Raw genomic sequence first — 13631 nt, forward strand, 5'->3', positions numbered from 1 at the left:
AGCAAGTTTATGAACCTGCTCATATCTCAGTTACTTCTTTAAAATGGGACCATTATTGCCCTGTCATAAGGTTTAAACTGTAAATTGTTTTCATTCTTCATTTCTCATTAAATGTGATATGATATTTAACTCATTTTTTAAACAACAATTTTTTTTAAATTTTATATCCTGGGAGTCCTGGTGTTTTAGTCAGCTATTTTGCTGCTGTAACTTAAAAGATTTTAAAAGGAGGAAAAAATTATTTGAAGGCTCACTGTTTCAGAGGTCTTAGTCTATAGAAGGCTGGTTCCACTCCTCTGGGCTCAAGATGAGGCAGAGCATCATGGTGGAAGAGTGTGGTACAGGGAAGCAGCTCACACAACTATCAGTAAGGAGAGAGAGAGAGAGAGAGAGTCAGTCCAGTTGCCAGATACAAATATATACCCCAGAGCCATGCCACAATTCCCACCTCCTCCAGCCACACCCTACCACTTCAATTACTACTCAGTTTATCCCTATTAGGGGATTAATTCAATGACTGGGTTAAGACTTATAATTCCATCATTTCTCCTCTGAACCTGAGCTTTTAGGAGACACCACATCTAAACCATAATATCTGGTTACATTCGCCTTGCTTTTCTTGATTTTATTTGCTTTGAGTTGACTTTTACCTGGTTTGTTTGGCTGTTTTCAAGCTTCCATTCCTTAATGTCCCCCACATTTTCATTCCAGACAGTGTCTCTGAACTTTTTTCAGAGTGAATGACAGATATCTGGTGGGAGTGAGCCACCAATAAATTAGAGTCACTTTCCTGAGCTAATGGGTTTTTGGAAAGTGAAAAAAAGACAATCATCCTAATTTTATTGTCTATATCCTTTCCTTCCAAAAGCTTCTTAAGTTGTCATCCTTCTAAGCTAACCTAGAAATGTGCCTGAGTAAGGCAATGATTTTGAGCCTGTTACATTGCATTTCTGAGGAGACTGCAACTCATGATTTTGCACAGTAGTTGCTGGTGTAAATATTTTGTCCTCACAACTAAATGCCCCTTGTCTAGAGACAGAAATTGTCTGGTTACATTTATATTCTCCCCATTGTGCTCAACAAACACTCAATACATGATTGAGGGCCAAGTGACTATGTGTTTTAACTTTGGGAGCAGAGTACTATTATATTTTGCTATGATTTCTTTTCCTTGTGTAATTTTCTCCCCAAACTCTCTATTATAAACCTTCTCTTTTTTTTGTCCAAGATTTGTGTTTCTTTTTAAAGAAATCATCCCCTTCCACTTTTCTTAATTAACAGCCTTTTCCAGTACTTTCCCCCCTTCTCTATTGTCTGTTTGCAGCTGTTACATGTGGTTCAGAAACTGAGTAGACATGCTAATGAGTGCCTGGTGTGTGGGAGGAGCACCTCGGCAGTCTCCTGGACTGTCCAGGCCTCCTGTTCCTACTTTTTCTAAAATAAGCTTTAGTTGGCAGCCAAGGGATGGGTTATTTGTGGTTTCTTTCTGTGAAGGAAGTTCTTGCTTGGACTAGCTACCCCGGTTTCTATTTAGGCACCAACAAACAGGCTGCTGCTCCCAAACTCCTCACATCAAACCACACATCAAACTGCCAGATCCAACCGTGCTCACAAACTTGTCCAAATGACTGGAAAACAGCTATAGCTTGTATTTATTTCAATTAGTAAATTCAGTAAATTTGTGTGTGTGTGTGTGTGTGTGTGTGTGTGTGAGAGAGAGAGAGAGAGAGAGAGAGAGAGAGAGAGTCTTTTGCCTATATACTACATTTATCTTAGCTGTATTTGGCAGAAAATTAAGAGACATTGTGTCAGTGAATGGATTTTGCTCCTAATAATCGTCTTCAGAACTTTCAAGGCTGAAATTGAACATTACATGAGGGAATTTTGAACACTTTACCATTGTTTATTTATTTTTCCCAGGTGCTTTGAGAAAATGATATTGATACTCAGTTTTCCAAGAGAGGTTATAGAGGTGTCTGAATTTCCTAGTGTCCAGGATGATGATCTGCAACACTAATCTGAGATTTTCATTCTGAGTCATGTATTTCACCAAGTAGGATGGAATCAAGCTAGTTAATCCCCCTGCAGTATGTTTTGCAGCTGTTAGGATTTCATGACCTTTACACAAAGACACAGAGAATCTCACTGATCAGAGAGCAAGCTGGAGGAGACAGGTTGGAGGCCTGGAGAGATGGAAGGCTTTGAACAAGATGCAGGGTTGTTGCCAACTATCTTGTTTATGTAAGTGTGATCAAGATAGTTGATTCTTTTTCCATGGAATTCTAAGGGAGCTTTTGAGGGTTGGGGGCAGGGAGAAAAAAAGGATGACAGGTTAGGTTCTTTCTGTGTGTAGGGTTTTTAGAAACATAACCACTTTATACATTAAAGACCAGGAAGACATGGGAGAAGCTAGAACTGTGAGGTTTCTCTAACACATCCTCCACCTTGTTGCTCACTGAGAGTGTTAAAACACAGGCACCTTATCTATATCCATGACTTTCCCTGAAAGGATAAGAATGAGGAATAATGCTTGTACATTCTTGTACAGAGTGCTTGTCTTTTTTTTTTTTTTTTTTTGTATGCTGCTTATTTGCTAGTTTATTCTTTTCATTACTACCACTCTAGGAAAGAAACCAATAAATCTTTGTTTAAGGGTAACACTTGGCATTTTCTTAAAGTAATTTCATCATATATGTATATATGTGTTCATATATATATATATAAATATGTGTGTGTGTATATATATATGTAAAAACATACATATATATATATACACACACACATATCTGAAATTGGTTTTAGTTTCAAATTGAATCTCATTACATGTGCCAGGAGCTGTGAACTTCCTTGGAGCCTCAAAATATTCCACTTTTACTATTCATCTTCTGAATTCACTATGTTACTCTAAATAAGTATTCGGGTTAAATTGTTGGTGAGTGGTTATCACTTTCTCATCATTGTCTCTGCTACAGGAGCTCTTTGTTGAATGAGCCAACATTAAAAGTAACTCTCACAGCTTGAGAAGTTGAAAATAATATGTAATATGATAATCAGACTAATTGGTCAAGTCTGGTAATCTGTAGGTAATCCAATAATTTTGACACAGAAAACAAACATACGATTGAGTAGAGCAGGTTGATTTCTTCCAACTACGAAGAAGACATCCCTTTACAACAGAGAGACTCTTCTGGCTGGAGATACTAGGATATTTTGATTTCTTTGTATTACATATTGATTTTACTCACAGACTGTGAAACTAGGTACAGATGGTTGGCTGAATAAGAATTGCAGTATGTCTGTGGTACAGGCTAATGTGGAGAAAATATATAGAGAGAAACTTGGGGACATATACCAGACCAGCCTATGGTAGATGTTTGTGTTTCGCCCGATGAGAGTGTGAATGCCTTGGCTCTGTTACTATCAATAATAAAATGAAGGTAGAAATATCAACAAACTGCTCCTATCTCTTTATGGGATGTTTCTCCAGCCATGGTCCAGCTTCTCTTTGATCCATTATCAAAGGAAGAAGACATAACAGAGGTGTTTTATGTGTGGTCTCCCATACCAACAGCATCAGTATCCCCTTGGATCATTTTAAATCCTGCCCCAAAATGACTGAAGCAGACTCTTTGAGGGCGGGGTTCAGTAATCTAGTTAGCAAGTCTTCCAGATGATTTTGACTCACACTAATGTTTGAGAACCACTGGTTCACAACCTTGCTACTCAGTGCATGTTTTGCAGACTAGCAGTAGGGGAATTATTGAGAATAGTAAGAAACAAGGAATCTTGAGCCCTTCTTTACAGTCTGCATTTTAAACCCAATCCTCAGATGATTAGCATATCCATTAAAGATTTTGAAATACTGGTGATTTGATTTACTTACACTCCATCTACTTGCTGCCTCTTCAACGCCCATGAGTGTGCTGCCAGTATAGCTACCAGTGAACTGAAGATTGTACTGAAAATAAAAAATAAAAAAGCTGGGGATGTTCAGAGGTAGCGTGCCCCTGGGTTCAATTTCCAGTATTGCAAACAACAACAACAACAAACATATCTAATTATCATCAAGATTTCCTGATTTTACCTCAAAATATGTTCTATTAAGAAAAAAATTGTGAAATTGTGACCAATTGAGTTTTACAGACATTAATTGAATTTCAATTGCAATTCAAGAATTGGACATCTGTCTGGACCTAAGAGAGTTCAGAATAAGCCACTCCACCACATGTGCTGACAAAGGGAAATGACATCCAGAAAGTAGAAGTGAAGTATAGTGATGACTCCAATGGTTACAGTTGAACCTGGTTTGCCTTATTGAACCTGCCTGTGGTCGACTGAAGGTTGACAGATTTGAGTATCTGAGTCCCAGCTACATATTTCAATGGTATGTCTGCTAATATTTACAATTCATTACATATGAAGAAATATGTAGGCCAAACTTCAGATACATGTGGGGACAGCTTTAGTCATACTTAATTGAATTTAACAGTTCCAGATCTAGTTCCTTTTCTCCATGTCTTGTAATCCAGTCCTGTTTAGCTCCTAATTATCTGACTCAAATAACTGAAATACTTCTAAAATGGTGTACAGATCTTCAGTTTTATACCCTTCCAATTCATCCTCTATTGATAAAAATAATCTAATTAAATGAAAATCTCATTTTTCTACTCCTTTATTTAAAACTATTGATCATCTTCTCTTTCTAAGATAACAGTTTTCTAGATTATTTCCTATTAATTTCTTGTGTTTATTATGCTACCTAGACCCAGGGAGCATAATAAACATGTGGAATGGTTTGTAGTCCCCAGAATACCCTCTGGATTCCTAGATCCATGCTGTTACCTTCATTCTATAATGCCTTGTCTCACTTCTGCCTAGAAGACATATTCTCAGTAATTCTTTAAGATACAGTTTACAGCTTTAATCTATTAGTCCAGTTGTCACTAATTACTTTAATTATGTACAAAATCAGCCAAAAAGAGTATGCAACCTAGATTTAGGATTATTAATTTATTTATTTAAAATTATATACTGGTACTATTGTATATACATTACATATATACATTAAAAGCCTATACAAAATAGGAATTTTAGAAAGGAATTAGATATTTTCAAGCTTTATTTTTATGTTCATGGACTGGCTTGTGTCTCTGGGAATAAGAGCCCTGAATTTAGATGAGCAGTTATTCTAATCTGTAATGTCTTCTATGATAATTCCCCATGAAACGGAATTGATCATGCTCTCTTATATGCCTTTATAGTAATATAATATTTGTTGACCTGTTTCTCCTTCTAATTCATAAGACCATTTAAGCAAAGACTGTATTTAATTCATTTTTAATTATTACTCCCATTGTTTGGACACTAGTAATTCAACCAATTGTGGACCCATCTTTATTAAATATCTGCTACATACCAGGTACTGTTGTAGGTGCTGAAGATTCATCAGTGAATTAATTGAAGTTCCTGACCTGAGTTTATTTTATACTAGGATAGCATTGGGGAGGATATATGAGCAAACAAAAAAAAAGTACATAAAATGCTAGGCACGCAAAGCTCAATGAAGGAAAGTACTGATAGTAACATCTTTTGAGAGACCTAAGCTGAGCTGTTGTCTTATTCCTGCTAAGGTAACCACTTGAGACATCAAATAGCAGTACACTTCTGTGTGTGTGTGTGTGTGTGTGTGTGTGTGTGTTTTCTGTTGTGGGTTGGGGAGAGTGCATCTACCTTCCTACCTCAGCAGCAAGTGTGAAACCTGGAGAGGCAGGTTTATAAAACACCATTTCCCTTTCCCTCTATTGCTTTACATCTATTAGAAAACTGAGACTATTTAGTTCTGCAATTGCCTACATAAATCACTATTGACTTGGCACTTTTCCTGCTGAGTCCCTCTAGCCTACTCTGAAACCCGCTTCTCTGGTTTTCATTCTGGACTTAGCCTTGCACGCAAATCCTCCTCCCTAATCCAGGCATTTCAATTCAGTTCAGCCATGGCATCTTAAAGTCCTTCTTATGTTCTACTTCTTAACCACTTCTTTTACCTCCATCTTTTGACAGCAGATAAATTTTCCTTTGTCTTCAAACTTTCCCTCAAAGATTTTGCCAACCTTTTGACATTTTCTTCAGAGATACAATTTCTCTGCCAACCCACTGATAGAATGGTTACCAATGCCCTTGTCTCTCATTATGAGAAGAGTTCTGTATATCTTTGCTTCCCTGTGCCTACATTCAGTGCAGTCTCCCATGATGACATCTTCATTGAGGTTCCTTCATTTGATTATGCCATTTTCTTTCTTTCCTTGTTACAGAAATCTATTCATATTCAGGAAACTCTTCTACCTCCAACTTCAATATATGAACCAAAATTTTTATATAGTTATTCATATACATTTTTGGTTAGCACTTTCTCTCTCTCTCTCTCTGTGTGTGTGTGTGTGTGTGTGTGTGTGTGTGTGTAATTTAATCCTTTTCAGGATTTAGCCTTTATATTGGGGTTTTCTATTAAATATCCTGGTGCTATACTTCTTTAATTCCTTCAACTCTTATCATCTCACTCCAAATGGCTCCACATTCATGATCTTGAACTCTAGATTTTCAATTCTGATCCTTTCTTTCTGTTTACTTCTTCCTATGACCTGTTCTTTGCCTGTGACCTCCAGGTCCTCAACTCTTCCTCTTTACCATAAACTCTGGCCTCATATGCCTTCCCCTTCAGCCTATAATGCACAGTGAATGGTTTCAATCATGCAACTGATACCATTATAGAATCTCTTGCCTTTTGTGCTTTGTACTATATCTAGTATTTTTTTACTCTGAAACCACTGAACCTGGTCTCAGGCCTCTTGCTATAGAGCAGTGTCATAGTGTCTTGGAGAAGGCCTGACCTTCAGCTCCAGCTTCACAGGGGTTAGGAGTCCAGCACTGTTTGAGACCTAGATGTCCTGAGGCAACTCACTTAATCACCCTGTACCTTAGATTTTCATGTTTAATAGGAAATAATAACACTTTTTCTCACAGTGTTGGTGTGAAAGCTAAATAACACATAAAAGTACCTCCCACAGTGTTGGGACAAAGATAGTGAATAAATGTCAGTTTTTACATTTTTCCTGATGTTGTGTTAAGAATTCATACCATTTCATACTGTCATGCCTGCTGCCCAGTTCCTTCTGCCTTGTGGACATGTGTACTTACACCTGTCTTTCTCTAAACAAGCTTTCTTCCCTTATCAAGTAGTAAATTCAAGTCTTTTCTTACTTCTAGACCTCATGGATCTCCAGATTACATCTGATGCTATTGACACCTTGTTTTTGTGGAAGTATCACCTCTCTTGGTTTCTATAAGTAAGTTACTATCCTACTTCTAACTACTCTTCTTTCCTTCTGTTTTGAAATCTTATTGTTGTTGTTTCTCCTCAGAAATGTCCTTATAAGATTAGGTCATGGTTTTCTACACTTTTCTTTATGTAATTTTTTCTTTCTTTTTTTAATGTTCTGGTTTCCTCCAAGGCCACAACCCTAACTTCTAAAATTATTTCTTTCGCCCAACTCTCCCTCAAGTTCCAGTCCCAGATTTCTACCTACTCATCTATACCTGCATGTCCTAGAGATGTTTTAATATTTATAAAACAGAAATCATCACTTCTCATCTTAATAACTTCTCCCCAAAAGTGCCATTTATTTTTTCAAAGTAATCTTTTACATGTTCTCTATCTTGCCTCACATCTCATCAGTTGCCAATGCCCATTAATTGGAATGTCACAGTTTGTATTTCTCTTCAATAATGATTGTTCACACAGGCCAACACTCTACTTGTAACTTCCATTTCCCTCCTCTATACCTTAGAAGGCATAGAGGTCTCCTAGCTCGTCTCCCATCTCATGTCTCTTTCTGCCCGTAGTATATACAGTTAGAGATATTTCTCAATTTGAGACTCTTGGTAAGCCTCCATTGCCTACAGGATTATAGTTTCCAAATTGTCCTAGCATATTAATTACTGTCTTACTATTTATCAGTGTTTCCCCCTGGAAGACCTGTACCTCAATCAGACTGGAATACTTACCCTTCTCCAAACATGCCTTCCTTCCCTCTCTCTTCATTTCTGCCTTTATCATGTTCCATTGGCCTGAAAGCCTTCTAGTTCTGTTTTCAGTTTGAAATCTTACCCTGTTTTCAAGCCTCATTTACCCCCTCTCCAAAATCTCCTTACTATACTTTTCTCAATTGAAAAAATTCTCTTAAAAAGAGAGAAATGCAATGCTTTATTATATATAGTTTTTGTATGTTTATCAACTATACTGCATTGCATATTATCTATGAGCAAGGATAGCATTTTACTCATTTTTTCTTCCCATTGGTGTTTAACACACTATCCTGCTAATAGTTATTTAGATCACAAATGTTTGTTGAATTGATTCAATCCTAGAGTATAAGCTTCTTTATTATATGCAAAGCAAAAGTTTAATTTAGAAAAGAAATAAGAAGTATTGTTTAAGTTTTTCTATGTAAAATCATATAGAAATCACAAAAAAAATAGTCTATAAACAAAAAGTAAGTACCTGACCAAGAGTGGGCAGGTAATACGTAGTAGAGAAAGAGGCCTGGGAAAACTATTGAGGACTTGGTTTTCTCAGAGGTTGTCATAGAAACAAAAAGTTTAAAAATAAAACAATAAAATTAATATTTGGATAAACTGGCTTTATTTAATAAGGGATTCAGTTTAGCATTTGAGACACAATGATTATTTGGCCTCATATTCATTTTCAGGGTAAGCTGCAATTAGTAAAATAACCTTTAAATGATGTGCTAGTAATACATATACACAAAGTTATGTATTACTATTTGGTCCTGGATGAATTTGGTAGTGTATAGAGTGTATCTGTGCCTCAATTAATTTGTTTTTTTAAATATGGACTCCTTAGAGTGATTCTTCTTGACCCCTCTACATAAATAACTTATACTTCTCACATTAATACCATCCTTTTATCTCTGTTTTTCTTCATAATATTTATAATATCCACCCATCTTTCTCCTTGGAATGTAACCACCTTGGGGGCAGGGACTTTGTTATCTTGTTCTCTGCTGTATTGCCAACCATCTAATCTAGACATACCATTGCATGGTAACAGCTCAATATATAGATATCTGTTAGGTGAATTTAAATGTCAAAAATATTTGACTCTTCTCTGACATGTTACAAAACCCAGTTGTTTGGAAGCATTCTTATTTGGTACCCCTCATGTTTTGTCCATCAGAGAAATAAAATAGTAAAGCCCTTTAATCTCATCTAGAAATCTTCTTTCATAAATTGACCAATCTACTCTTTTCCTGTTCCATGGTTTGTCCTGCTGATCCTATGAGAGAAGTTGGCTTAAATTTTCCCAGCAAGTGAAAATGGATTTCTAATTCAGGCTTTGGTCTCTTATCCTTTCCTTTTAATTCACGGTCATTCTTGTTCCTAGCTGGTCCCTGTTGACCTACTCCAAATCATTACTGGGAACCAGAAGATGGTATGTAATTGAATTGGTATCGCTGCTGTCACCATCAATTTGTGCAGGAAAAAAGGCTGAGGAAACACAAAGGCAGAAACTATAATTGAATTTGGTTACTCGAAAGGTAAAACACAGTTGCAATTTTCAGAGAGCATGATAGGTCAGATGGTGAATGGGGTAGGGACTGAGTGAGATAGATCACCCCAGGGGGTTATGAAAACCAAGGAGATGGACTTTGGCTAAACTGGATGTTCAGAAGTCACTAACACTGCAGCTTTCTCAAGGTCAACTCTTTTTCTAGGCATTCAAATACAATGAGTACTGGATTCAGAGAAGGGTGAGAGATCAGAAGTGAGTTCTAGTTCTTATTTCTTCATTAAAGATAAAACAATAAGCAAATTATTTAATTCCCTGGGGCCATAGTCATCTCACTTTTTTTGGAACAATAATACAATTCCTGCCTCTCAGAGCTATTAAGAGGATCAAATGATATATCTTTGATTGCTTTTGTATAGTGCCTCACACTGTATAAGTGATGTTTGGAAGCTTTTTGCATCTTATTATTATTCAATGATCAATGCCTTATTTCGACAATGACTAATCGTTTCAGTTAGCTTTTTATCCATTGCAGAAAGCATGCCACAGACAGTTGGCTTGTTCAAATTATATTTATTTAACTTTCAACCTCCCATTAATATGCATTATCATAGTTGAGAAAATTTAACAGCCTGCAAGTCAGGAATACAGAAGTGATATCTGCTAAGGATCTTATATTTCAACATTTCTCTTGCCACAGTGAGGAATGATGCTTACTTTGACAATATTTTATGAATGGTATTCATTTGCTTTTGCCTAAACTTTTATTTTTGTGCTTTGTTACTTCTGAGGGAATCATGTGACTGGATAGCTTATCTATCAATGATTAATTCTTCCCTATCCTTCTGTCATCCACCCAGAACTTTTCCCTACCATGCTTTTTGCTTCTTCAGACATTCCTTCATTTTATGATATTCTAGAGCTCCTGTAATATTTTGTCTAATCCTAGCTTCAATTAGTCATTTGGCAGAAAAATAGAACTACTTAAATTTTGTTCCTCTATTTCAAAACATCTCCAAAGATGTTGAAAAGAATAATGGTACTAACAGGCTAGAGCTTATTTCTTTTTGTGTCATCTATTATTTTCAGAAATAGTATCATCTGGGTATAAAGTTAAAAGTTTGAAGTTCCAATGAGAATCTAGAAATCTATTGTCTGTTAAAGACAGGGTCATATATGACACAGTGTGGCCAGATTGTTTATACCTGGTGCCTGGGAATAATTATTAATTGCATTCCTCTTCACCTATAGGCATGTCTTACTTTGGGGAGTAAATATGACTATACTGTTAAGGCCAGTATTTCCAAAGCAACTCTCTAAAACATGGGCTATTAGAGCAATAAGAATCTTTAGAGTCATTTGCCAGCCTCTAACCATGCTATAGTATCTTTGGCAACCAGACATTTTAGTTTTGCCAAAAACTAGCCATATTAATTTTGACAAACTAAATTATCTCTTTGAGTTTTAGTTCTAAATTATCATTTAGAATCTAGATGGGCTTTCTCTTTCTTTCATCATTATTAATGTTTTTTGATTACAAAAATTATACATAATCTTTAAAAATTGAAATGCTGTGAACCATGTGATTTGTAGAAAGGACAAGTGTTCCCAAAAGGATATGCTCTAGATACAGCCAGTATTAAATATATTTGGCATATACTTAGGGTTTTATTAAGTTTTCTTTTCCCAACTGTGCTAAGGGCCTAAGGAAAGTTGCCTTACACAGAGTTTTAAAAATCTTCTTAAAGGTAACAGGAGTCACTAAATGGTCCAGAGGCTGAAGACTCTTTAAATTGATTTTTCTAGACATTTCTTCTATTTAGTGGTACATGAAATAGAAATAGAGCGAGAGCAGCTTTGTTTCTCCCCTTTGTACCTCCCTATCTTTTCATTAGAACTTGTCGTTTGATTGCACAATGTGCTCCATTTTAACTGATTCAACATGGTATGAATTACCTGGTGGCTGTTTGGTGGCTCCTGGACTGGGACACTAATGGTCCTCTTTGGCTTTTAGGGGTGTATTTAATTGCAGTGATCTGTTTGAACTGATCAATGGTGACAGGAGGCAGATGTCCGGAGAATCCTCATTCCCAGGATGCGTTGTCATGGTGGACACACTCTCCACTGTGCATAGAATCTGGTGTGTATACAAAAACCTTGTGCTACTATGTCTAACCATGTCTAAAATGGATTTTTGGAATTTCTTTTATGAAGAAACCGTGCTAGAGAGCCAATTAGTAAATCTGAGTCCTGAGCTTATATATTTAGCTTTTCTCTCTAATTAATGTGACAGTACAGGAAGAGAGATAGAATGGCAAAATGGACATAATAGTGTTGCCATCCTAGTTGTAGTCCTGCAAGAAGTCAAAAGGTCCATGGAAGCATTGTAAAGACTGTAAAGGGCTACTCAAATGCTAGGCATAATAAAGTTATTGGAATTGCTCTGTGATATTTAAATTAATATTTTGGATACTTCAGTGGTTGTATCCTACATCAGTGATCTGCTTGCAGTGGTCACTGAGGCAGGATAAAGTCAGATTCCTATAGTTTCTACCATTTTAGCTTTTATGCATACATGTAGTTATGGCTGACGTTACAGCTCAGGATATCCCAGGCAGAGGAATTTTAACACTGATTGCTCCAGTTTTACAATCAGATATAAATTTGATCTGGTGAATAAAATATTTCATCTCTTGAACTTAATAATCAAGTTATAACACATAATTCTTTATCACATGACAATTTGGATAAAAATAATCTCTAAATTATTTATTACATTAATGAAATCTAAAAGTAGGTTTCCTGGTACTTCTTTCTCATCTTCCAGTTTCTTAATTCCTAATTTTTTAATGCTCAGGGTTCACACTCCCCTGGGGTTCCTGACCTCTGTTTGTATTTTAAAGCCCACCTGTGTTCTGAGCTTCACCTTCAGTGACCCATTGTTAATTCTCTGCTGGCATTATCTTTGAAACTCCTCAGAGCTGTGTTGTTATTCCTAACAATAAAAAATGTTTTTATATAAAGCACATTTTTGGAACCAGGTGATATCACAAAAATAATAATAATAATAATAATTACAGTAACAAGGCTTATGATTTTTATACAATTATCCAGTTCTTTCTGGCTTAGATTGGTAGCTTATTTTAAAAGCAGCAGTAGCGACAACAGTGTAAGGTGGAGACATTTGAAAAAAAAAACCACAGTGCACAGGATTAGCCCAGCTCACCCTAGCCCAGCTCCATCTGCTCATCCAATCAGTGATGCAATCTTCCCCATTTCCCAGAAGGCCCTTCTCTTTCCATAGTGACAGAGAATACATTTGATGCCTTTCACTGTGCCCTAGATCCATGACCCCCGATCCCTTTGAACAATCACTGCTGCTAAGGAACCCAGTGACCCGATGGCACTTAGCTTCAGCCGTGTAGCCTATTCCATCCCACCCCTTTACTGAATTGAATTGCAAATCTAGTCATGTCTCCAGGAAAGCACTCATGTTTCTGATCTGCATCTTTACTCCCCTTGTCCTAGGGGACAGCAGACACCCTGAGGAAATGTAGTCAGCCTCAGTTAAGCTGGGCCTCTGATCAGATTAGCTCCCTGTTTAATAAGACTCGAGATAGGCATTGCAGCTACACTCCAGCCCATTTCACATAGGCAGAAAGATCAGTGGGTGGAGAAGGTCCTATTCTGCAGAGTGGGGAACTTTGAGACTCCAGTTTGATTATGAGTCTCAGCCAGAAAAATATTTGCAGCTTTCAGTGAGGAAGGGCTAAAACAGAAATAGCTAAGAATCTATATCTGGGGAGGTGATGAAATTATGGGTAGATAAACCTTTGGATATTACTCCTTTTAAGAATTAATCCAAACAGAACATTTACTTTTGGTAGCATAAGGTCACAATCCTTCTACCTCTTCATCCCTCCAGCTTCTTTTCCTAATATATAGAATGTGTTGCAATAACACAAGATAATTCTTTTTATTTTTACAGTACTAATTTTATTATTATGAAAATTGGTTTTTATATCCAGAAAAAGAAAGGGCAGCC

General features: G+C 36.6%; 1 protein-coding gene across 9 annotated transcripts in view; it reads left to right on the forward strand.

Moving 5' to 3' along the window:
- Window positions 1–13631, forward strand: part of GAP43 (growth associated protein 43) — a 368423-nt gene that overhangs the window by 36382 nt on the left and 318410 nt on the right. For 4 of the 9 annotated variants that reach the window (XR_014023151.1, XR_014023152.1, XM_081302800.1 and 1 more), the window contains one exon: window positions 7264–7343. The exons of the other annotated variants lie outside the window; for them this stretch is intronic. Coding sequence is in view for 1 of the 4 variants with exons in the window: in XM_081302800.1 (XP_081158926.1) it covers window positions 7264–7343 (80 nt within the window). In the remaining 3 variants the exon portion in view is untranslated. The remainder of the gene's footprint in view (window positions 1–7263; window positions 7344–13631) is intronic. 9 annotated transcript variants of the gene reach the window in all.

The sequence above is a fragment of the Spermophilus citellus genome (genome assembly GCF_964194105.1).
Source record: "Spermophilus citellus genome assembly, chromosome: 7".
In the NCBI taxonomy this organism is placed as follows: Eukaryota; Metazoa; Chordata; class Mammalia; order Rodentia; family Sciuridae; genus Spermophilus; species Spermophilus citellus.